The sequence below is a fragment of the Centropristis striata genome, chromosome 4, assembly GCF_030273125.1.
Source record: "Centropristis striata isolate RG_2023a ecotype Rhode Island chromosome 4, C.striata_1.0, whole genome shotgun sequence".
In the NCBI taxonomy this organism is placed as follows: domain Eukaryota; kingdom Metazoa; phylum Chordata; class Actinopteri; order Perciformes; family Serranidae; genus Centropristis; species Centropristis striata.
The window spans coordinates 3954589-3981379 of NC_081520.1; the positions used below are offsets into that span (position 1 = coordinate 3954589).

General features: G+C 36.4%; 2 protein-coding genes across 2 annotated transcripts; one reads left to right on the forward strand and one right to left on the reverse strand.

Moving 5' to 3' along the window:
• Positions 1–1745: 1745 nt before the first annotated feature.
• On the reverse strand, positions 1746–7177 carry tmem199 (transmembrane protein 199). Its single transcript, XM_059330576.1, has 6 exons — positions 6784–7177; positions 5784–5857; positions 3927–4016; positions 3478–3520; positions 2499–2611; positions 1746–2343 (listed from the first exon to the last, which is right to left on the reverse strand). Exons 1-6 carry the CDS (start codon positions 6965–6967, stop codon positions 2248–2250), a joined length of 600 nt encoding a protein of 199 aa, XP_059186559.1. The 5' UTR covers positions 6968–7177; the 3' UTR covers positions 1746–2247.
• Positions 7178–8994: 1817 nt separating this feature from the next.
• Positions 8995–26567, forward strand: poldip2 (polymerase (DNA-directed), delta interacting protein 2). The gene is made up of 11 exons (XM_059330571.1): positions 8995–9217; positions 19109–19184; positions 19711–19808; positions 20585–20684; positions 21524–21599; positions 22038–22145; positions 23190–23326; positions 24074–24100; positions 24214–24339; positions 25921–26000; positions 26185–26567. The coding sequence occupies exons 1-11, from the start codon at positions 9000–9002 to the stop codon at positions 26297–26299; spliced, it is 1161 nt and encodes a 386-aa protein (XP_059186554.1). The 5' UTR covers positions 8995–8999; the 3' UTR covers positions 26300–26567.
• Positions 26568–26791: the final 224 nt, after the last annotated feature.

Here is a 26791-nt window from a genome sequence, read left to right on the forward strand (position 1 = left end):
CTTATTTTTCCTTCCCTCTGTCCGTCTAGCCCTGCTGATACTTACAGAGATATGAAAAAAATATATTTTGACTTAGAAAAATAATTATTCCTGTCATGGTATCTTATCGCAAGGAATCATTTTAATCAGGATGTTTTGAAAGATAATACTTGCAGGGTCGCAGCATTAAACATGCCACGGTGCAGCTTAGAGCAGGAAAACAGTAGCAGAGATTCACTGTGTGACTGAGCTGCTATCCAAGCTTTATTTATTCACAAAACATCACAATGAGACGAGGAAAATACTGGAACAAGACCGGAGTTTATAGATGCACACATCCAGAGATATACACTACCGGTCAAAAGTTTTAGAACACCCCAATTTTTCCAGTTTTTTATTGAAATTCAAGCAGTTCAAGTCAAATGAACAGCTTGAAAGGGTCCAAAGGTAAGTGGTGAACTGCCAGAGGTAAATAAAAAAAGGTAAGCTTAACCAAAACTGAAAAATAATGTACATTTCAGAATTATACAAGTAGGCCTTTTTCAGGGAACAAGAAATGGGTTAACAACTTAACTCTATGGAGTCTTGGGCTGTTTTGTCCATTTTTGAATTCTTTTCATGTCTTTGTAAGTCATTTTGTGTCTTTTTTTGGTCATTTTGTGTCTTTTTTTGTCATTTTGTGTCTTTTTTGTAATTTTGTGTCTTTTTTTGGTAATTTTGTCTTTTTTTGTCATTTTGTGTCTTTTTTTGGTCATTTTGTCTTTTTTTGTCATTTTGTGTCTTTTTTTGGTCATTTTGTGTCTTTTTTTAGTCCTTCAGTCCAACATAAAATGTGATTTTGAATCTTTTTTTTACTTTCAAAACACTATCATGCTCAATAAAGAATCTTAAATGTTGCAAATATGCATTAATTTCAGAGTACACTGAGACATTAAACTGCATCATTTTCAATTAAATTCTGGAAAAGTTGGTGTGTTCTAAAACTTTTGACCAGTAGTGTATATAAAGTTTCAATTCACAAAACTTACAAAATGCTGTACTTTGTACTGTTTTGTAACATTAACACTCTGGAGTCTCCAAAAGCTCCAAATCCAGACTTCTTCATCACATCCAGACTAGAAAACAAAGCAGCGTGGAGCCCTACTGTAAATTTACCTCTAAAGTTCTGGCTGTAAACTCCATGAGGCCAGTTTCAGTTTGATGATGATATACCAAGTAAAACTGGAGACAAGCTCAAATATATTTAGTATAAAATGGATGTAACCCTCTTATATGTTATATCTGCAACCTTTGTTCACATTTGCAACATTTAAAATTCTTTATTGAGCATGATAGTGTTTTGAAAGTAAGAAAAAGATTCAAAATCACATTTTATGTTGGACTAAAGGATTAAAAAAAGATACAAAATGACCAAAAAAAAGACACAAAATGATTAAAAAGACACAAAATTACTAAAAAAGGACACAAAATGACAAAAATGATCAAAAAAGACACAAAAAACTTGACAAAGACGAAAAACGAAGGAAGTTTTCACTATAATTTTAGTTAGTTTTGTAACCACATAATACAATTTCAGTTAGTTATTGTTGGTTTTTTTTTAAATAGTTTTTTTAAATTTTTATTTCAGTTAACGAAAATGTGTTTTCAATTCAAGTTTTCATTATGTTGTTAGTTTTCGTTAATTATAATAACCTTGTTTTAGACCTCTACATTTGTGGACCATTTCAGGTTTTCTAACCCACAAAGAAAAAAACAGTAGCTGGCAGTAAGTTTATATTAAATCATTTTATTTTTACATTCCAACAGTAAAAGTATGTCCATATCTCCTGACGGGGAAAATGTGCATGAACAGAAAGACAGAAAACGCTAACGGGAGGATATTTATCTTTATGTTTTAGCTCTGGTTTGATTTTATTGAACATAAAATCAGATTACATTGAAGAACAGAATGGAAGGACTCAAACGTAAAAGAGCATTTTCAGGTAAAAAAAAAAAAAAATCTGAAATGGAAAAGAGCTGAAAATAAATAAGATATATTAATATTTTGGTTTACTGAAAAAACTGTGGGCAGGTGGAATGTTGAATAAAGGAAACAGATATTCAGTAAAATTTGCTCTCTAGTAGAGTTCCAGTTTCCAATAGTATCCCTTTGTTAACTCTCAGTAAATTCTGCCAATTTTCACAAATAAAAAGACAAAAAAGTCCACAAGGTTTACTGGCAAAGTGACAAGTCTGTTGTGAGAGCAGGCCAGAGTGTTTCCTTCACCACTACGGTTCTCCAAGTTCCCCCTCCATGGTCCGGACCAGCACGTAGAGCTCAGCCAGACCCACCACAGACGCAGCGATCACAGCTGATAACACTCTCTGGAACACAAGAGACAGAAAGAAAGAAACAAGCCAGTCAGGTTCACTGGGACTCAGTGACCAGTGGAAGGACGGGGAGGTTTCAGACTTGAAACGTGAACGTAGCCTCAGTGTAGCAACTCTGTGAATAATGAATAATAATAATGTTCTCTTACTGCTGCAGTGTCTGTAAACAGGTACTGACTCCCCATATAGGAGCAGAAGAAAGCAGCGACCACGGTGACCAGGAAGTTGAAGACGGTCGCCACCACTGCTTTAACAGATCGCACTGAAGAGACGAGAAAACGAGATCAGAACCAGTTCATTTTCTATATGTTGCATATACAGTACAGGCCAAAAGTTTGGACACACCTTCTCATTCAATGCGTTTCCTTTATTTTCATGACTATTGACATTGTAGATTCATCAAAACTATTAATGAACACATGTGGAATTATGTACTTAACAAAAAAGTGTGAAATAACTGAAAACATGTCTTATATTCTAGTAAGCAAAGGGTGGTTACTTTGAGGAATCTAAAATACAAGACATGTTTTCAGTTATTTCACACTTTTTTTGTTAAGTACATAATTCCATATGTGTTCATTCATAGTTTTGATGCCTTCAGTGAGAATCTACAATGTAAATAGTCATGAAAATAAAGAAAAACGCATTGAATGAGAAGGTGTGTCCAAACTTTTGGCCTGTACTGTATTCGGCCTTTACAATAATTAAAATGTTCAGAGAGTCATTAATGTAACTTTATATTCATTATAAAGGTTGTAGTTTGCAGTAGTTTTGAACATTATACTAAGAGGTGTTTTTTCATATTTTGGCCACCCAATACACATACATGGTAGTGCCAGAATATTAGGAACACCTGTCAATATAATGCACTCCAGTACATCACCACCACCCACTGTGACCTCAATGATAAACATAAAGTAGAATTATTTATTATTCTGAGTCAACAAAACCTGAAAAACTACAATCTTTGTAATTGTAGGATGAATGGCCGAGCTGTTTGATTACATTGTACTGGTGTACCTAATAAAGTGGCCGAGTGTTGTATGATTCAGCTTCTGATTGCTGTGATGGTGATAATAAGTATTGAATGGTTATAGGAACTAAATGGTGCATGTGTACCACACTGACCTTGTCTTCCAAATTCTGATAAGTTTCCACTGCGGTTCATTTCCTGAAGACCAAAAAAACATATAATTATCAGTAAGTGAAATATGAATATGTAGTTTGTGTATATTTATCCCTTTATCGGATGAAACATGATATAATCCTCAAAACATCCTGTTTACTCCTGGTGGGTTTAAAGGTTGCAGTAAGTCCACACCACACACAAAAACAAACAAACAAGAATTTTATCTGTTGGTTACAAATATAATATGTAAGAGGTAAAATGAGGAGAACATCACAAAAAATAGAATGCATCAAAATGAATGTTGGTTCTAATCACTAATATACCCGAATACAGAAGACAACATCTCTATATTTATATTTAGATAAATATTATGTTTCTATAATACAATCTTAACCTTGATACCAAAGATAAGATACAGATATTTGTAATGAGAACATAAAAAACGTACCTGAGTGTTGACATTACGTGTGATTCTGTTGTATTCCTCGTTGGCCAGTTTGGCTTTGATCCTCTCCAGACGAGCTACGAGCTCAGGGTTCTGACAGACAAAAGGCACAGATCATTACCAAGGTTATTATAATTAACGAAAACTAACGAAATAACGAAAACTAGAATTGAAAAAACATTTTTGTTAACTGAAATAAAAATAAAAACTAGAGTTTTTAAAAAAACGATAACTAACTGAAACTGTATTGTGTGGTTACAAAACTAACTAAAACTAACTAAAATTATAGTGAAAATGTCCTTAGTTTTTGTTTTTGTCAACTTTTTTCATTCATAATTCAGTGTTTCTATTTGAACATGCAACACATAGTAAATATGTTTACTGAGACTGGGATGTCTACACTAGAACCAAAATTCAAAACACCCAGAACTGTAAGAGTTAATAACCTTATTGGGGCTGAGATGATAAACCAAAGGAAATAAAGGCAAAATTAATTATGAACTCTTTGAATCTGGCACCCAACACATAGCCCATTACAAAAAAAAACTAAAACTAACACTAAAACTAATAAAAACTAAACTAAAACTAAGCATTTTCAAAAACTAAAAACTAAACTAAAACAAGAAAAATCACTCTAAAAACTAACTGAATTTGAAAACAAAAATTCACAAATAAAACTAAAACTAATAAAAAATCCAAAACTATTTTAACCTTGATCATTACTTCATAGATATATAATTAATAAAATAAATAACTACAAAAATAGGGGGGGGATAAATACCTAAATGTAAATATAAATAAATAAATGAATGAATGAATGAATGAATAAATAAATAAATAAATAAATAATTGTCACATCGAAGTAAATGTGATTTTTGGTGAAGTTGTCAGCTTGTTTTTTTCCTGCATGCTCTGAATGCAACAGAACAATAACGGATGTTTTGGAAGTTCAGCAGACAAATATAACAAACACGTATTCAAACTAATGCTCCCTAAACACCAGAAGACTTTGAAAAGATCTGGAAAAGACTCCCGGAAAACTATCAGCTCACACCTGCTCACATCTAAAGACAAGTGTTTAGAGTTTTTAGTCTCACACTGAGATTTTAGACAGACTGTCAATCATGCAGGGTCACTATTTACAAGACTGCAGCTGGATTATTTTAGCAGTTTTTCCCATCATGCTCTTAGTAAAAACTGACTAAATGGAGGAGAAGCAGCTTTTGGCTCCAGCTGCTCTAGTGTGTGTTTCAGTGGTTTGTGTTGAAAAAAAAAACCAACAAAAAGAGGAGAAGACGCCACAAAATGCCCCTCACAAAGCTGAAAAAAGGGTTTCTGTTTTTATCACATGAAAAGTTGACTATTTAACAGTAAAAAGAGATATAAGGAAGGATAAAGGAAAGGAACATTTAGAAATGAATTCATGATATACATTTATGTCCTATTTAATTATAATGTGTTTAATTGAATAGTTATATGTATCAGCTCAATCAACTTTCATTTAGTTAATCATACATTAAGCATCCATTATTTATTACTTATTTATGTAGGCTATATATTTATACATTTTAACTGGGTCTCCTTACTGTTCTCTTTACTAAGAAACATCTAAATATATGACATCACTATATTTTTATTGAGGCATTATTGTGATGTGACTTTTTCCTGTGGAAGTGGTTTTACTGGGCTGTCTGGAACCGGGGACCTTTTGTGTTACGTCACTGAGACTTGAGATAATATCAAACACGTTTAATATGATCCAAACCCAGACTAGGAACAGACTTTCATCTTTTAGTCTGGGACTGATGGGGAAATCGTTTGGTGTAGCCCAACATAAGAGCAGTGGATGGTTTCTCTTACTCTGGGAGGCTTCACCACCTCAGGCAGGTGCAGCGAACTGTCCTCCAGCAGCTCATGCAGGTAGAAAGGATGCCCTGGAGGAAAACAGCAGGACCAGCATGTTACACTATATATTAATAATACATTATGTATTAGTGGCATGGCTTCTGGTAGGAGTTATTTTATTGCAAAACATAAATTGTAAAAGCTTGAGGACAGAGTGTTTTAAATATTGATATCATTGCATGAGGCTTTATCCTGGGATATGTATATATATATATATATATATATATATATATATATATATATACACTACTGGTCAAAAGTTTTAGAACACACCAATTTTTCCAGTTTTTTATTGAAATTCAAGCAGTTCAAGTCAAATGAACAGCTTGAAAGGGTACAAAGGTAAGTGGTGAACTGCCAGAGGTAAATAAAAAAAGGTAAGGTTAACCAAAACTGAAAAATAATGTACATTTCAAAATTATACAAGTAGGCCTTTTTTCAGGGAACAAGAAATGGGTTAACAACTTAACTCTATGGAGTCTTGGGCTATTTTGTCCATTTTTGAATTATTTTCATCTCTTTGTAAGTCATTTTGTGTCTTTTTTTGGTCACTTTGTGTCTTTTTTTAGTCATATTGTGTCTTTTGGTGTCTTTTTTTGGTCATTTTGTGTCTTTTTTTTGTCCTTTAGTCCAACATAAAATGTGATTTTGAATCTTTTTTTACTTTCAAAACACTATCATACTGAATCAAGAATTTAAAATGTTGCAAATGTGCATTAATTTCAGAGTACACTGAGACATTAAACTGCATCATTTTCAATTAAATTCTGGAAAAGTTGGTGTGTTCTAAAACTTTTGACCAGTAGTGTATATATATATATATATATATATATATATATATATATATATATATATATGGTACTTTAAGTACATGTTGTTCTCTAAGATGTTAATGCATGATGAATTAGTACTTTGACTGAACATATATTAAAGAGGGACATGTTGCAGCCTTTACCCTGGTCCTGAAGGTATTTCTGGAGTCTTCTCGCTGTGCTGAAGGACAGGATTGTTGCTTCTGCTCCTCCAACAGTCTCCTCCAGTTCTTCTCTCAGTGTTTGGGGAAGAGATGAGTCACTCTTTTCTAATAACTCCGTCACTTTGTTTCTGAATTTATCCCCGACGACAAATGAGGACGCCATGGTTTAATCTGCTATCTAAATACTAAATAGCCTTTTAGTCAAGCTTGTTCTCATTAGAACAATGTACCGGAGAACGTGTGGAACAAGAAACAGTGCCAACACTTTCCTTAACTCTTTCTATACATATTAATTATTGGACTTCGGCGTTTAACATCTAATAACAACTAACAAAAGCTAAACATAAATACTCTAAACCCAGTAGGCAGCCATGTTGTTTGTCTTGTGACTCTATGACGTCATGTGACATGTTCGGTCATGTGACCAACTGCGCGAGCGTTTGTAATTTTTGCACATTTTAGAAAATTAGTATATTAAATATTAAAGGATATTAATATATATGTTTTTGTAAGAGTTTAATGTTTGATTATGAAATATATAAATACATTTTAAATTACATATTTAACTCAAACGTTGTTTGCCAAGGCACACGTGACGTCCTGTGTTGCCTTCATGGTCTCCTCCTAAAATCCTAAAGCTAAGAGAGGATGGTAGAAGATTTCGAACATGATATAATATTTACAAAAAATGAAAGCATAAAGAAGATATAAATTGCTTTTATTGCAGTACCTGCTGTATAACAAATAGAAATAAGTAAGTCACGTAGTCATATGTAGTAAATAAAATAATATCAAGATAAGATACAAATGCAACAAGTCTGAAGTAAAAAGATATATGTACAAATGGAAATAAAATACAAGCATAAAATATAGAAATGAATTTGAAGTGAATAGAGATATGTACAAATAGAAATAGTATGGAAATGTAGACCTACATTTGAAGAAAATAAGGATAAGATATGCCTTTATTGATCCCCATGGAGGAAATTTAAGTGTTGCAGCAAGACCAAGTACAAATTAAACAGATTAAGATTAAAAAAAGACTAATAAAGAAAAGAATAATAAAATAAAATAATTAAAATACTTTTTTTTGTAATTTACTTTTTTATTCCTTTTTAACAGTACAACAAAAAGACCAACATACATGACTGTGAACAATAACAATAATAAAAATACATAAATAAAAATGAAAAACAAAAACAGAAATAACTCCCACAGAAAAACAACAACAAAAAAAAGTAAAGTAATCCATCCAGTTTTTCATCGACACTACCACAGAGCCACATATAGGAGCGTTCACTTAACCAGATATGAAACTGCAAATTTAAATGTTTACAGTGCAGTAACTTAACATATTTCATGCTCAAATGCATGTATAACAGTATAAATAGGAATACAAAATGTTTGAAGCAAATAAAAAATAACCACTTACTGTGATTTTTTTTTTTTTCAGTGCAAGAACAGCAGACCAACATTAATTACAAGAAGTCATTTTGTGCATTTTTACACTGAACTTTTAAGATTTCATGCTCAAATGCATGTAGTTGTATTAAGGGCCACTTCAAGTGAGGGTCTCCAGTTGCCCATCCCTGCTCTAGATGTTCCATACCAGGATCTGGTTATTTCCTCCCATTTCACCAATTAACCCTATAAAGCCTGAACCATGAAATAATTGCCAGAAAATTCAATTTTTTTTAAAACCGAGTGCTTATTAACTTGCTGACAAATTTTAAAAAATAAATAAATCGCATATATGAATTCTAATTTGTATCATATTTGATACATCAGGTCTTTTTGCGCAATTTGTTGCTCACAGTTTGTTTTTCTTGAACTAACAAAAACATCAAACAACAACATTTTTAACTTTTCCTTTTTCCTCAAACATGCAAAATACATATTTTTTCCATATAACACAACATCATACATCTGCTGATATGAAGTTTTTTAATGCAGCAATGACTGATCCACTCGTGGAACCTGCATATCATTTTTGCTACATCTGGTATTTTTGTGCAATTTGTTGCTCAGTTTGTTTATCTTCAACACATGTATACATCAGGTTTTTGATGATGTAGAGGTCTCAAAAATTACTGTATCTAATATGATACACTTGGCTTTATAGGGTTAAAATACATGGTTGTCATAAACCCAACTCTTTCAATGGTTCCCTGAACGCAGCATGTACCCTGTTGCAAATGCGTGTGTGTGAGCTTGCCAGGCCTGTAAAGATGGCGGCCTGTGCGTTACGCCGAGGTTTGCTGAGCACTGTCAGTAAATACAACAAGAAGCACACACAGAGGATACTGAGCGTGGTGGACAGCAGCAGCGGGTTTGAGGTGTTCAGGCCCCGGGTTGAATGCCGGGCCTGCGGGCTCCCCGCCGGGCTGCAGCAGAGGAGGTTCATGTCGTCACGGTACGTGTCCTCTTCAATGCTAGCATGCTAACGTCTTTAGCCAAGTAGCATCTGTTCCAAAATGGCTCCGTAAAGACATTTAACCACGTTATTGTTAGAGTGGACAGATGCTCGGTGTCGGAGTGAGTTTAGCGCGCGGTGAGAAAACATGAGCTGAGATTATGACGTAGAAAAGGAAGAAAAGTCCACTTGCCCTCTGCTGGGTTAGCATGGTTAGCATGGTTAGCATGGTGCTAACCCTAGCCAGCATGGGTTGAGTAACACCTGAACTGACTGTTTCCAAGCAACTTAAATCACCCAGGAAGGAAAAGTTAAAAGCTTTGAGAAGATCTTGATTGATTGTTTGATTATAATACCCATATAAACTCATGATCTTGCACCACCACCACTTATACTGTAATATACTACTATTATTATTATACCGGCCTTACAGGCCTTATTTATTATTATTATTATTATTATTATTATTATCATATATTATATTACTTTACTTGTAATTACTCTATTTATATTTTTTCATTTTACTTTTATATTGTTTATTATCTACTATTACATATTATATTATATTATATTATATATATATATATTATATACTGTACTATTATTATTATACCGGCCTTACAGGCCTTATTTATTATTATCATTATTATTATTATTATTATTATTATCATATATTATATTACTTTATTTGTAATTACTCTATTTATATTTTTTCATTTTACTTTTATATTGTTTATTATCTACTATTACATATTATCTTATATTATATATATATATATTATATACTGTACTATTATTATTATTATATACCGTCTAGTCACTATAGCATTGTTGCCATCATATCACCAGTTTAATTATTACCATCATCTTGTCAACCATCCTACCAACTGATGATGTTCTTTTCTTAACCTCTTAAGTGTTCTTGTTCTGATCTAATCAGAATCTATTCTGATCTGTGTTTTTTCTATTGTTGTTTTTATTTATTCTACCTCAGTATTTTATTCTATTGTATTTTATTGTACTTGAATACCAGACTGCTGTGACAACCGAATTTCCCTTCGGGGATGAATAAAGTAATCTATCTATCTATCTATCTATCTATCTATCTATCTATCTAAGCAATGTGTGTCATTCTGTAGAGACAATGTTAGGGTATCTAGGGCTACAATGAGAGGTGACTGTTACACTACATTTAAAAAGACCACTTTTGGCCAATCAGCATTTTCATATCAAGCAACTAGAAAATGGAACTCAATCCCACTCCATATCAGAGACTCTTTAAGTTTTAAAAGTTTTAAAAAGTCTTTGAAGACATGGCTGAAAGACAATCAAGCTTGTGATCATTGATCTTTGTTTTTCACTTAGTTTTTTTTTTTTTTTTTTCTTTTACTTGTAATGTTAATCCTGTTGTCTTTTTATCTTGTCTGTGTTTTTACTGTGCTTGAACATCCTGCCCAGGGACTATAGGTGAAAATTAGCTATTTAGCTAACCCTGGTATAGAAGCTATTCTATGCATGGTCCCTGTCAAACAAAACCAATAAATAAAATAGGTTAAACTGAAGTAACAAACTATAAATGAGCTTAAATATTGTCACAGGTGTGCTTTATCTTATCTAACAGTTTCTAAATGAATGTGTTTTTGATTGGGCAGATGCCCTTTCTTTTGTCTAATGAGTGTTGTGGTATTGAATGAATACTGCTGGCTGACAGCCTGCTCAGTCCTACACATGTGTCTGTATGTGACTGAGTGAGGCTACTGCAGCTTAAACTGGCCCAAACCCCATTTTTATGCTCATATGTGACTTATGCCCTGTTTACACGAAGTCGCTTGTGGGTAAAAACGACAAAATATTTTATCAGAAGTGCCTTGCGTTTAGACGTGACAGCGTTTTTGGGGCTTAAAAACTGAAAAGCAAAAATCTGAAAACTGTAATCCGCTCCGCCGTAGCGTGTCGTCTACACTGCCAAGACGCAAAACTCTGCTCAGATCTGCTCACGTCGCATACTCGTTTACGTCACATACATGCTCCAGTACAGGGAAATAAACAAACGTGGGATTATTTCCATGCGTGGGACCTTCAAGCTGCTCTGGCAGCTCTAATAAACTTACAGGAGTCTTTCCACCAAATGTACAGGATATGTACAGATAGTATTAGTGAACAGAGAAGGATCTGGAATTACCTCTATCACATTTTGGATGCACCAATTGGTGGGAGGAGCCAGACGGCTGTGAACGAGACCTGGGAGATCTAGTGATGGTGGAGAACTTTGTGGAAGGAGTAGCTGATGAAAATGCGTGGCGTGAAAACTTCCACATGCCCAAAGATGCTCTTATCGCTTTAAGTGATGCCGTCTGGCATGCATACCCAATCACATTCACACACTTTAGCGTCACCGTATGCAGCAGATTTCCTCCTGAAAACGCTCGTCTAAACGCGGAATAAAAAGTGAAGACGCAACGCCACTTTTGCGTCTTTTGTTCAGACCGTCATCATGTAAACGTAGCCTTTAGCTAGGGACACACTACACAACTTTCACAGTCTTTACAGATTTTGACTGCACACTAGGTGAGTGGGGATCACAACGATGGCGAACACAAGAGGGGGAAAGTGCCAACAAAGGCGATCTCCCCCTCTCGATTTTAGCCATTATTGCTTTGATATTCCCGATACTTCCTGTCGTCTTCTGACGCTATTCCCTGTGTCCCACCTTTTTTTCCATTGGCTGTCAGCAACAAGTGTTTGCAGTAGTGTCGGTAATCAGTTCACACTACCTGATTGCGTCCAGATTCACCTCAAAAGATCAAACATGTTTGATTAGCCTGTTAGCCTGGTTGCTGATTGGATAGAACGCTAAGCAGGATGTGACGTAGTACTCGACGCCACAACAGCACACACCATTTGTAAAACCGTGCAAAGCAAGTGTTCCCAACTTAGCAACTTTTTTGATATATTTAGCACTTTTCAGACCCCCTTAGCGACTATTTTTCAAAAAAGCGACTGGCGAAAAATCCAGTGACTTTTTCTGGTGTTAATGGAGACTCGAGTGGAAGTGGCACAGTCCTCCTGCAGCAGTCTTTCACAACTGCAGAGCCGGAGGGGATGTTAACCCCTTAGCGTCCAGTCTGAAAATTGCTAACAGGCTAACAGTTTGCTCTGTAGCAGTAGAGTGTGTATGTGCTGCTGCTGCAGGAGGTGTTCACTTAGCAATCTCTGTTCAATCAGATATTTTCCCTAACATGATGAATAATCATGATTAATAATCGTGATTACAATATTGATCAAAATAATCGTGATTACCATTTTGGCCATAATTGTGCAGCTCTAATCTGGTGCCACTAAAAGTTCATTAAACTTGTGGTAGATTACTGAGGGATGCTGTTGTAGATGGACATTTCCACAATGAGAACAAACTGTAATGTAGTTCTGACTGCTGCATTAATGAAACCAGCCTCACACTCACCATGACCAGGCATTTTTTTTGTTTTGTTTTTTTGCTTCACTTAGCCTGGACATGTGATTGGAGCTCACAGACTTGGTGCTAACATTAGTAACATGGGTCATGTTGACCCGGCAGTCTGTTAGCCTTGTTGGATGTTCTTTTTTCTGTTGCCTTTCTTGTCTGGCTATTCTCCTCTCACCTCTGGCATCAACAAGGCATTTTGGCCCAGAGAACTGCTGCTCACTGGATTTTTCCTCTTTTTTTGGACCATTCTGTAGTCCTGCTTCCATCAATGATTTCTTGCGCATTTTGAAGATTTGCATGAGACACCAACATTTGATGAAACTGCCAAAAATGTGCGTTACTGTTTTTAGGGTTAACTTGAGTTTGTTTTTGTCTTTTTATCGAAATATAGTTAATTCGCCAAACAGAAGATCTAAACACTTATTCAGAATAAGTTCTGATATGGAACATTAACTCACATGACCTGTCAGCTGTTCACGCTCTAACATGAAAGAAGAATTATTAGTTCCCCGATTGAATCCACTTCACATCAGGGCGGCTGTGGCTCAGTTGGTAGAGCATTGACCCACTGATCGGAGGGTCGGTAGTTCGATCCCTGACCGTGGCAGCCTACATGTCGAAGTATCCTTGAGCAAGATACTGAACCCCAAATGGCTCCCGCTGCTGTGCTCATCAGTGTGTGAATGAATTCCCAATGTTGGCAGGTGGCACCGTTTAGGGTAGCCTCTGCCACCAGTATGAATGTATGAACAGGTGAATGAGCGTAGTCTGTGGTGTAAAGTGCTTTGAGTGGTCGAAAGTGACTAGAAAAGCGCTATATAAGTGCAGGTCCATTTACTATTTACCAAAATTAGCTTTGACTTCAGTGGAAACCCAGCTTCTATAAACCCTGGACATGGTTGTTCTGATGCTGCTTTAAACTTCAGCAGTTCGTCTTCACCAGGTCTACATGCCTAAATGCATTCAGTTGCTGCCATGTGATTGGCTGGTTAGATATCTGCGTTAACCAGCGGTTGAGTAGGTGTACCTAATTAAGTGGCAGGTGAGTGTATTAGGGGTGTGCCATATCGTATCGTTCATGATAATATCGGTATTTTTTTTTTATGGTTAAAAAAAAATGCATATCATGATAATGGCAACGTTCCTACTTGTTGATGTAGTGGTTAAAGTTGTTTTAATCACAAAAAGCTACTTACTCTCTGTCGCTAAACACATGCAGCTTTTCCAAATAAGAGCATAGTGTGTTAAGAGAATCCACCACAGAACTTACAAGAAGACTGTCAAAATAAGATGCCTTAAATAAAACATACAAGAACCTTTATTCTCCTTTACAAAATGTCATTAAAATATGCCCCCCGGAACCCCTAAATGGTTATTTTTATTATTTGCTCATACTCAAGAGTCAAGAGTAAATTTTTTGTATTTGGCAACTGTTGAGATTTGCACCTCACACTACATTTTAGATTTTTATTTATTTATACAGACTAAAAAAAATCATATTTTCTATATCTTTTTAAGTATTTTGTAATATCGTCAAGAATATTGTTATCGCAAAAATAGCCTGAAATTTCGTGATATTCTTTTAGGGCCATATCGCCCAGCCCTAGAGTGTAATTCAACTTCACACTTTTCACAGAGTTCACACTAGCAGCAGTGACTTTTGGAGTGAAATGAAACCTTTTTGTTTCTGTAGCTTCCTCCCAACTAGCAAATAAGACGCTGTAAGAAATCAGGTTGGATCACAACAAAAAAAGCAGGCGGCAGGGTGTAAAAAGTGAGAGAAAATGAATGTGGGTGTGCAGGTGGGTGAGAGCCCCCTCAGTAGATGGAATAGCAGCTGTGATTCAGCACCAGCTCATATCTCTCACTTTAGTTTATGTAACCGTTTCATTGTGTAATCATATCTCCTGCCTTGTTGCTGTCACTGCCAACCTTTCCCCGACATGATGACAGTTTAGTGGCGTGTTGACCTGGTTTTCTCCTCCGCTGCAGAAGTTAAAGAGGAATGTGAAATGGAGAGTTCTGTGCTTATTGGCAGGGCAAGTTGTTGACCAGGTTGGCTGCTGGTTCAGGCTGGTTTCAGGGTTGGCAATAGGTTTGGTTATATTTAGATGTGATTATCTCTGACCACACAGTCTGTTGACATTCAGACCTCACATTGTTGCAGAGGTAGAAACAACAGAAAAAGCATTGAATATGTGTTGATGCAGGGTTTCCCACGGGATTTTATGAGACTATGGTAGGGGGTCCGGGGGCATGCAGGAAAAGTTTTGCTGTAAAAGCTGAAATTTGGTGGCCTCTCGCACATTCTAATGCCACTATTTCATCATATACATGGATCTTAATCATTGCATATTTTGACATGTTGCCTACCTGATTGTAAAGATGTAGGGGATTATTGTATAGGAGAATTAGAGTTCTTGTGTGTGTATTTAAGGAAACACAGGCACATTCCTAAGGATTTTGCATCATTTGTTGATATCTATACTGCCCTACAAAGTGTAACTGCAGTAACTATGCAAAAAGTAAAACAGTGCAATCATTTCCTAATCTTAGTTACATATATTTTATGAAAACTCTACAAAGACAGTTTCACACATCATTCAAGGGTTATTTTGGAATTGGTTATAAATAAGAGCTGCACAATTCTGTCAGTGTTGTCGTTTTTCTTTATATCTCAATGAAATCTTCAATATATTGCCATGATTCTGAGATTTGTTGCATCAAACAACAAGCACTCCTAATTCCTTTTTAACTTGCGTCATCACTGTCTTTATTCCATTCTGTGGAAATGATTCACAGCAGCACCTCAGGGAGCACACAGTGTCGTTTGACATCCTCTGAATAGACGCATGCAGCAGTTATAATGCTGCATTCAAGAAGTGTCGGAAGCTCTGATTCATTTCAGAAGAAAGGCGATAATACAGACAGGAGGGAAGGAGACAGCCTCAAGATTATTTGACAGCAGTATTCTGTCATCTTACCAACAATGTTCATTTTAACATGTCCTCAGAGAAAACTTGGTGTACAGGATTTTAGCCACATTTGTTGTCAATTATAAGCATTTCCTAAAAACCAAATGTTTTATCAACATTTACCCAGAGTGGAGTGTTCTTTTTTTTTTTTTTTACCCATTTTTAAAAGCCCTTTGGACTCATGTTTCAGTTAGGGCCGGGCGATATGGACCAAAAGTCATATCCCAATATATTTAGGCTGAATGTCTATATACGATATATATCCCAATATTTCTATCGCAAAGTCAAAACCAAATATAACATGTCACAAGTAGTTCTATTGAAAACGTTTATTTAAGTGACTAAAAAATAATAAATACTGTATAAAAGGAGTACCTTTTTTTTTTTTTTTTTTTAAATCAAAGCTCCTTAAAGTGCACATTTAAATAATTAAAAAAAATCTTAAATAAACATAGTCTATGAAATAAAGTAGCCCAATCTTTTTGATTTTTGAGAAAATAATACCAAACATTACAAAATAACTAAATATGACAAACCCTAGTAAGGGCAGTATTTATATTTAAAAGATTTTTTTTTTTTTTTTTTAAACTATATCGATATATGCGATATGGTCTAGTTCCATATCACTTTAAAAAATACAATGATATGTTTTTTATATCGATACATCGCCCAGCCCTAGTTTCAGTGAGTGGATCTACTCTGCTGATTGACGCTTGATGGGATATGGATGAACATGAATGTTAAAAGAAAAGTTGCACAGTTGAAAATATTTTTAAACATCTGCTTTGCAAATGTCTTGATGATGATGATTGGCTGGAGATTATGTTCTTAATCTATGGCTGGGCGATATGAGCTCAAATCAATATCACGATTAATTGAACATTTTACCTTGATTACGATTAATGAAATTTAGTTTTTTTCCCTCATAGCTCCCTGAAATGGTCCCTTTTTTTTAAAAAAACTTTATTTTTTTAAGGTTTTTTGCAGATTTATCTATTTGCTCTAAACCAGCTGATGGAAACGTCCCTATTTTGCATCTTCTTTAATACCACATTTCAAAATTTTGCTTCAAAATTCACTTCAACTCTCATGGAAACACAACTAGGATGTGCTGCTGAACGAACGAAGTGATGACCATTTCTAAATTACCCAGGAATCTTTCCCTTCATAATTAATTCTGTAAAAAAATAAAAAATAATATATATATATATATAGCATAACAACATTTATGCCAATACAAATATATCTGTGAAAGGCCAATATCTGCAGATGATAAAATCAGCCGACTGAGATATTTCCCTTTTGCTTACTGATCATCATGAACACAGAACAGAGGATTTACTGAGCAGATATGTGTGTTATAGCAGACAAAAAAATGCAATTTGGTTTGTTAACCATATTTCTCACAGGAAAATCAGGTTATCTTGTGATTATTCTTGCGCAATACACTCGTGATAGGAAAATAACCTGAAAGCAAACTACAGTGTAATATTAAATCCTACTGTCCATATATCCACCTCATTAATCCCCATTCTCAATCTCTGCTGTGAAGATTAGCTCTGAAGGGAGCGCACAAGTACCCGTGTTATTTATTTGAAGTGACCAGCTGTTGTTGTCAGCAGGAGTGTGTGTGTGTGTGTGTGTGTGTGTGTGTGGACCTGGAGATTAGGTAGAATGATATTTGTTGACATCGGACAAGTCAGGGCGTTTTATTCAATCTTGTCAAAGTTGTGATTGAGATTACGAGTGAAGGGGAGGAGCCAGGCTGAAAGGAGCAGCAGGATTTTTTCTGTAGGACCGAATGTAAATAATAAATCACCTCCATAGGAGGAAAAATCCTGAAACCACTTCTCTTCGCAACTGTGGGATTTCCTGTTGAGGCTCCTCAGGGACTATTTGTGTTTGTCTGATATGATGTTTTGATGCTTTGTACACAGAGCTGTTTTTCTTGTGATGGCTGAAGGTTTAACACAGACACACACCAGAGCCTGACTGATGCCGATACTGAATTAAGAAGGGGAAATTGAAATGACAGAGACTGCATCATTTGAATATATGATTGCCAGGAAAAACAATGTTAAAGGGAATTTCCATATAGTATGGGATTATTTTGTTCAATGTCAATAATTCAATAATTTGTCCACCTTTTCGGTTGACTGACTGTTTTTTTTTTATTTTTATGTTAATTTTAATTTAATTAATTAATTTTATTTTTATTTTTTTATTTTTATTTAATTTAATTTAATTTAATTTAATTTAACTTTATTTATTTTTTTAATTTTTTTTTTTTTTTTCTTCCTGTCTGTTTTTGGCGTCTGTCTCGGTTGTTTGTAAGTGTCTGTACTATATGTTGAAAAATTAAAAATTAAATAAATACTTAAATAAAAAAAATTAAAAAGAAGGGGAAATTCAGATAACCGATATTGTATATTGTGGCCGATACAATAATTTTTTGAGCTGGTATGAAAATAGATCTTTTTTTTTAACGTGGATTGTAAAGTGAGTGAGTTTTCACCACTCAAACGGAAATGTCCCCAGAGAGCTACTTTCTAAAAAAAACCCCTGTATTAAATAATATTCAACATTATTGTACATAATACAAACAATGTATTACATTGTCAGCCAGTTCTATAAATCAGTGGTTCTCAACCTTTTTGAGCCGCGACCCCCAATTTATCATGCATGTTGTCAGCCCCATCTAGTTTTAAGAGTTAATTTCTTATTTTAAGCGTTCAACATGCTTATTTCTAGATTTAACAATCTTAATTTAAGAAATCTTGTCAAGTGAAATTATCTGTCCATGCAGCAAGATCATTTATCTCAGATTTGGTGTTTTCATCTTGTTTTTAGACTAAACACCTTTTTGCAGTGTGTTTTTAGAAGATTTGAATAGCAAAATACAATATTCTGCCAATTAATATATATATTTTTTTCTCTTTTCAAAGGTGGTAAAACACTTTTTTCACTGAAAAGAATCTTACACGCACAGTTCAGATAACACAAACTCAGTTGATACGACAAATTTTGGAAAAATAATGAAGCAGACAACAACTAAAACATCTCGCTGTCTAAAGTTACGTAATTTAATATAAATTTTGTACATTTATATTTTTTCCAAAATGATTTGGCGACCCCCAGAAATCATCTTGAGACCCCAATTGGGTTCGGGACCCCAAGGTTGAGAATGGCTGCTATAAATGATAACTGAGAAAATAAAGGCAAAATATGAATCAAATAGCTAAATAAACAGCGTTACTGTTCTGTGTCAGTCAGTTGCTGAAAATCCTTAGCTGCATGATGTGTAAAAAAAGTTAAAATAACGGCACATATTAGACTGCATGAACATGATATCGATAATATCGGTCAGGCTCGAACACACACACACACACACACACAAACATAAAGACAAGTGTCCAGTGTGTAATGGAGTTGCCTGTTTGGCAGGAGCAGGCCTGAAGGGAAGATTTTGGAGACAGTGGGAGTGTTTGAGGCTGTGAAGCAGCATGGAAAATATGAAACGGGACAGGTAAGTCACCAAACACACACACACACACACACGCATAATCGCAGATGAGCTGGTGGAGCTCCTAAGAGATTTCACATAAAACATGATCAATTTAAAGTGATTAGACAGTTTTTTTAAATAAACCTCATAACAGTATATTAAGATGTTTAAAATGAATGTTGCTTACAAAAGTGCATCGATACAAATAATCCAATAATATAGTTGGAATATGTAAAACAAGATGGGTCCATTCTGCATAACGAGTACTTATACTTTTGATACTTTCAGTACATTTTGATGCTGATAATTTTGTACTTATAATCATGTTATAATGCACCAGAGTGTAGAAGTACTGCAGAAGAAAATTCCACATTTGGTCACAATTGGTCTGTTTTGATAAATCAGTAGCTTTGTGTTGTGATAGCACGTTTGTGTGATCCTGTCAAGTGAATGTAATCCAATCTGATTTATGATTGATAAAAACCTCCTTTAGATATAATCTCTCATCAACTCATCCACTTTCTGCATGTTGTTGTTCTCTCCTCAGCTGTTTCTCCACAGTGTGTTTGGCTACAGAGGCATCGTGTTGTTTCCCTGGCACGCCCGCCTCTACGACAGAGACATCACACCTCCCATGTCTGAAAGGTGAATGTCATCTTCTGCTGCAGTCTGCAACAAAACGTTAGCCTCATAGCATAATTGCCTAAATAATTTTTGGCCAAATTGTGATATCTATTGTAACAAATACAATAAGAAATACATAAGGACTATTTAAAAACCCATACACCTCATATTTATTTATTTATTGTATATAAATTGTTCTTTTTCTTTTACTTTTTTTTTCTTACTTTTGATACTGTGTGCTTTTTAACCTGTTTGCTGCTGGAAACTCAATTTCCCTGAGGGAGCCATCCCAAGGGATCAATAAAGTTTTATCTTATCTTATCTTATCTTATCTGCCTAACTTTACTCTCCTACGACTGCTGCATCTTTCTGCCTTATTGCCTTTGTTCTCAGCCTATCAGAACACTTGTTAGAGTCCAAAATCACTTTCTGCCTTAGTCATCTCTGTGGCATTTTTGCGGCTACATACAAACCAAACTACATTATTTATATGTAAGAGAAAAATTGCCTTAGTCAGGGCATATTCTGCCTAAGTCACTTTTATCTGTTATGAAATCGATGTGTTTAATTTTTTATGCAAACTTGTTCACACTTCTATTTGAACTTACTGTTACAATATCAATTAAGAACACCAATGGGCTTACTAAAAATTGTGTATTTTCTTGTTTCCCGAAAACGTTCAAATATGACTTAGGCAAATATGCTATGAGGCTAACGAAAAGCTTGTTGTTGGCTTGTGTTGTGGCTGAGAGCTGTATTACTGAGAGCCTTTTGTCTTTCTTACTTTCCTCGGTCAGCAAACCTGATCCTCCAGGAACCCACGGCTCCAAGGAGGTGAAGGGGAAGACTCACACCTACTACCAGGTCCTGATTGACACCAGGGACTGCCCTCACATAGTAAGTCACTACACAGTCCTTCCATTTCACCAGGGCTGGGTTAAAAACCAATCAATTCTTAGGCTACGTTTACACGAGGACGGTCTGAACAGAAGACGCAAAAGTGGCGCCTCGTCTTCACTTTTTATTCCTCGTTTAGACGAGCATTTTCGGGAGGAAATCTGCTGCATACGGTGACGCTAAAGCAGCTTTTAGTTTTTACACCCCGCGAAAGTGTAACACCCTGCCTGACACAGTTAAACTTGCCACATCAGTAGCCATTTTTAAAAACAGATTAAAAACCTATCTTTTGGGCGTCCCGGTGGCTCACACTGGTAGAACGTTACCATTAAGGCCGAGTCCTTCCTGCGGCGGAGCCGGGTTCGAATCCGGCCTGTGCTCCCTTTGCCGCATGTCCTCCCCTCTGTCACTTTCAATAAAAGCATGAAAAATACCAAAAAAATAATCTTTAAAAAAAACAGCCTATCTTTTCTCTACAGCATTTGGTTGAATTGTGTGCATGTGTGGTTGAGGGAGTGGGTGCACATGTGTGAGTAAGTAAGTGTATATGTGGTGAATATGGAATAGCTTGTCTACCTGCACTCTTCAATTAATTTGTAATTGATTTTTGTTTGTTTTTCTGTGTTTTTTTTAACTGTAATTATGTGTATACATTGTGAAGCGCATTGAGTCTGCCTTGTGCATGAAATGCGCTCTATAAATAAAGTTGAATTGAATTGGATTGAAAAGGCGTAAGGGAAGAGTGACAGCGAGACAAAGCCCCGGGATGGACACTTAGCTCCAGTTGTTCTTCAGTGTCTGACTCAGTTGTGTGACTGTTGTTGTGTTGTGTTTGACAGTCTCAGAGGTCCCAGACGGAGGCGGTGACGTTTCTGGCCAACCATGATGACAGCAGAGCTCTGTACGCTATCCCAGGTAAACACACTGCCAGGACCTTAACCATTAGGCTGATTCTCCTGAACATGGTACAGCTCATAGCAAAAACATATTTTCTTTGATCCGTTATAACAAATACAATCTCAAGTCACTGTTTAATATGAATTTATAATCTATTTTTAAAAATTAAGGTATTTTATCACATTGTACTGGTGTACCTAATAAAGTGGCCAGTTGGTGTATGTCCCATTTCTATCAGTGCTGAAAGGGGGATTCATGATAAATTAAAAAAAGCTGAAAAGTATTACTGTCCTGCTGAGGATATGGTTTACCTCAGCAGTTCATTTCATGTCAGATTCAGCAAGTTTGATCCTGGTTACCAGTTTATCCCCCAAAAGTATGTAAAACTTCCCATTTGAAGTGGTTCTAATTGTTCTGTCCTGCTGTGACCGTGTGTTCTGCGGTTCTCTCCTTCAGGTCTGGACTATGTGAGCCATGAGGACATCCTGCCCTATAACTCGGCGGAACAGATCCCCATCCAGCACGAGCTGTTTGAGCGCTTCCTCACGTACAACCCTGCCAAATGTAAACACACTTCACACAAACCTTTTCCAGTGCTCATCTTAAGTCACCATTTTTCTACTCTCTTTGTCATATGAACATACATATTTTATCATGCACTAATGTCACTAGTCAAAAGTTTGGACACATCTTCTCATTTAATGGTTTTTCTGTATTTTTAATTCTAATTTCTACATTGTAGATACATATTAAAGACATCAACATTATGAAAGAACACATATGCAATTATGTAGTAGGAAAAAAAAGTGTTAAACCAGAACATGTTTTATATTTTACACTCTTTAAAGACGTTTAACCTTTTGCTTTGATGGTCCCAAACTTTTGACTGGTACTGTACATATGTAAATATGTGTGTATATATAAATATATATACACAACAAGGTTATAATAGTTTTAGATTTTTCAGTAGTTTTAGAAATTAAATTCGTTTTTTTTAATTTTTGTTTTTTTTACAGTTAACGAAAGTGTTTTTTCAATTCTAGTTTTCGTTATTTTGTGAGTTTTTGTTTACGATAATAACCTTGATACAAACACACAAACACACACACACACACACACACACACACACACACACACACACACACACACACACACACACACACACACACACACAGAGTCTAGATTTGAGTTTTCCTGGCTAGACTAGCTTTCGACTCCAAATCTTCTGAGATATTTCTTCAGTGTCCAGTCTTTCATTTGCACTTGACTCCTCTTTGCATTCTGACAAAACCATATTAACAAATGCTCATTTTGACCTATGAGTAATGTTGGTAGGCTACTTTAGACTTAGTAGGATGTTTAATCTCCATTGTAAGGCTCAAAATTAAGTTTGTGGCTCCTTTCTGACATGTTTTCTCCCTTTTGTTAGTAAAGTTTGCCGACTCCTGCTTTAGTTGAATGTAGAAAGTGTTTTTTGTCATCTTTTTTTACATGGTTTGATTTTCATTTTGACAAAAAGAAACAAAAAGAATAACACACAGTCCACACACAGTATTTTAAGAAGATAAACAGTGTTGTCAGTAAATGTTTGTGTGTTTTTGTGTGTAGCTCCTCCGTTCACAGCCAGAGACACCCTGAAGGCGTGGCAGGAGAAGAACCACCCCTGGCTGGAGCTCTCTGACGTCCACAGGGAGACAACAGAGAACATCCGAGTCACCGTCATCCCTTTCTACATGGGCATGAGGGTAAACACCACAACTCTCACATGCACACAACTTCACAAGACTTTATCTAACCCTCTGGGCCTACTATGGACATTTTCAGCCCGAATGCCCTGAAAGGGGGAGTAAATTTTAAATCTGACACTACACAAAAACTTCACTCAAATTTCCGTGAAACTGACACGGATTTCGCTACAATGCAAGTTAATGACAGTCATATCCCGTGGCTATTGGTTTGTTCCAAGTCACGTGACTTTCAAGGTTCCAGCGAACAGTTCTCTCATTTTTAGTGAAAAAAATCAATATTTTGACTTAGTTTCTGCATAAAAATGGATTTTGATCACATTTCTAGCGAGAAATACATGTTTTATTTTCTAAATATTCACTCAGTGAATGTACATAATCACTTTGTATGTTGGAATAGCCACGGGATATGACTGTCATTAACTTGCATTGTAGCGAAATCCGTGTCAGTTTCACGGAAATTTGAGTGATTCCGTGGCTATTCCACGGATTTTGAGTTAAGAAAATCCGTGGCTATTTCACGGATTCCTGTGAGACCAGGTTGATTTTTTTGGAGGTGGACATTTTCAGCCAGAATGGCCTAAACGGGTAGTGAATTAAAGGCCCAGAGGGTTAAACAGCCTCAAGCTGATCTATATTGCATTGATGTCATTTTGAATCTGCAAATCAAACCTGGTGCCTGCAGGCTTCCTGTATCTTTTTTGGTCGGTTCTGTAAATGCTAAAATCCTTTCTGTCTTGTTCTCAGGAGGCCCAGAACTCCCATGTTTACTGGGTGAGTAGCAGATGTGTCTTGTCTGTGGGGAGCATCATGAAGAGTCACTGCAGGGCATGAACACCAGAGTCGGGACATTAACACGGTTGTATGTGTTTGTTGTGCTCCTGCAGTGGCGCTACTGTATCCGTCTGGAGAACATGGGCAACGAGGTGGTTCAGCTGAGAGAGAGACACTGGAGGATCTTCAGCCTGTCAGGAACCCTGGAGACGGTCCGGGGACGAGGAGTCGTAGGCAGGGTTAGTACACAGAGTCACCCAACGTCAAACTCAAATACACAATGGGCCAAAATTTAAAACTTGAATAAAATCGCGGGCCAACATTGAACAAATAAACCTTTTAATATATACCAAACATGTTATACTGTGGATTTCTTCTTATTCCTCTTCAGGACGCAATTTCGTCCCGCTACTAGTCCTACAACTTAAAGAGTTGCAGGACAAATTATATATCAAAACGTGCGGTTTGATTGGGATCGGTGTGCTATTACTTTTCTCTACAGAATACGAATTTTTCGCGACGTAAGTCACGAAAAACTGCTCAAAATTTTGCATTGAAATGAATGGGACGGCCGACAAAAAATGAGCGAAAAAGAACAATCATTGGAGATTTTTAAACGTCTACTTCTCCGGCATAATTTCACCTAGAGACCCCATTTAAACTTTAAACAGTAGACACAAGTCTTGTGTATCGGTGTATTAATCCACGTTTCAATAGGTCATATAGTTTTTTATCAATCCCTGTTCAATGACCATGATCATTTTTGGAGAAATTCTGAGATTATAATGGGTGTGTATTGCACGGAATGTTCGTGTCAGAGTGTGTGATGTCATCGCTCAGAGTGTAGAGGGAGAGGTAAAACTGTCCAAAAATAAATTTTAAAACTGCGCTCCAGGCCGCAAATTCCACTCTACAGAAATAATTTATACATAGAAATGTAGGAAAATTTGTCTTCTCACTCACAATCCTCTGGTAAAGCTGTCAGAGTTATAGTTTGGGCGTAGGACGCACAGATGCGCCACCAACACCACCAACAGCCTCATTGGGTCCCATATTAAAAACGCAGGAAGATTTCGAAAAAAAGGAAGATGGAACAATTTTTTTAGATCGCGCTAACAAAGCTATTTTTTAATTTTTCTTAAAAAAAATCATATGTAGACGTTCAGGAAGAACTCGGGACGCTCAAAGTGAAGTCGGATCAATGATAGGTATTACGGTTTTGCCAAAAATGCTTTCTGTTCGAGGCCAGAAATTCCAGTCCACTTCTGGCTGCTGTCACTGTAACAGGTGTCAGTTAATTCTGTTGATTGCTTTGATCTGATTGCCTTTGATCTTTGATGTGATTACAGTTACACACACACACACACATGTGCGAAACACGCACACTCCTCACACATGCATACACATGCTTCAAACACATGCACACGCACGCAAGCACACACACACACACACACAGTAACTTTATGTGATTTTAATTACACACACACACACACACACACACACACACACACACACACACACACACATTTCGAGGTTAAAGGGCATAGTTTGAAATCTCTGAAGAATCTCATCATAGTGTACACACACCGGCAGTAGCCCCCGTGGCCCTTTCAAAATTTCCCCAGAGGAAATTTTCTAGTTATTTTTATTATTTTTGTTGTTGTAAAGGCAGAATTTATGGATGAAGATGTTGTATTGGACCACACTAGATTGGAAGTGTACCTGAAAATATGGCTGGTTGGTTTGTACCTAAGAGGGAAGTTAACTATATTATTATTGATCTTGAAAACAGAGATTTAGTGCTTGTGTTTGTGTCACAGGAGCCGGTGTTGTCCAAAGAACAGCCAGCCTTCCAGTACAGCAGCCATGTGTCTCTACAAGCCCCTAGTGGCCACATGTGGTGAGTTCTTCCATCACTTTACTGCTACATATTCCACTGTTTATCTTCTCAGAGCTTAACATCACTCTTTATCCAGCAGGTCGTGTCATTTTAAACCCCCCTCCATGTGCACAGTATTTAACAGTCTTTTTGTTGTGTTCTGTCACTAACTTATTGCTTGCAATTTTGCAATGTTTGTGTTTAGGGGGACATTTCGTATCGAAAGGACCGACGGCTCCCACTTTGACGTCCGCATTCCTCCTTTCTCCCTGGAGAGCAACAAAGATGACAAAGCGCCCCCTGCTGGCTACACCTTCTAACTGCCAGTAGTCACCTCCCTGTGTAACACTGCCCCAGCCTTCAGCAGAAGACTAGCTTGAATCAGGTTATGCAAAGGGAAAATGTACCATTTTCTAGATCATGCAGAAGCAGGCCCTCCTTGCCCTTTTTTCCTGTGAGCGTGCACCCGTCAGCAGTATGTTATTGATCCGGTCGTGTAGCGTAGAGAAGTGATCCTGTGCATCTTCAGCCCACGTTGAGTTTTGAAGAGGCATGCACAGTCAGGTGGAAGAGCTTTGGGAGGTGGAGGAGAGCTGAGCCGGACATCCAATAGGAGAAATATCCAGCCGGTTGTTTTTTATTTCCAGCTGAGCTCTGGCTTCATGAAAAGATCAACAACAGCTCCAGCTGAGCTTCACACCGAGGCCTCAGTTGGACACTTCAAGTCAACAAGTGTGCCATTACTCAAACTACATGTTACAGAATATGCTTATGATGTATGACTTTTGTCCTGGACCCTTTTTTTCCTGTTG

What these genes read in the sequence shown, in the direction of transcription:
- tmem199 (XM_059330576.1), bottom strand. Translation starts at nt 6,967, where the DNA reads ATGGCGTCCTCATTTGTCGTCGGGGATAAATTCAGAAACAAAGTGACG. An exon ending in GAAATACCTTCAGGACCAGG is followed by an intron (nt 5,858 to 6,783) that starts GTAAAGGCTGCA and finishes GTTTTCCTCCAG; the next exon opens with GGCATCCTTTCTACCTGCAT. An exon ending in TGTTTACAGACACTGCAGCA is followed by an intron (nt 2,344 to 2,498) that starts GTAAGAGAACAT and finishes CTTGTGTTCCAG; the next exon opens with AGAGTGTTATCAGCTGTGAT.
- poldip2 (XM_059330571.1), top strand. Translation starts at nt 9,000, where the DNA reads ATGCGTGTGTGTGAGCTTGCCAGGCCTGTAAAGATGGCGGCCTGTGCG. An exon ending in GAAAATATGAAACGGGACAG is followed by an intron (nt 19,185 to 19,710) that starts GTAAGTCACCAA and finishes TTCTCTCCTCAG; the next exon opens with CTGTTTCTCCACAGTGTGTT. An exon ending in GACGAGGAGTCGTAGGCAGG is followed by an intron (nt 24,340 to 25,920) that starts GTTAGTACACAG and finishes TTTGTGTCACAG; the next exon opens with GAGCCGGTGTTGTCCAAAGA.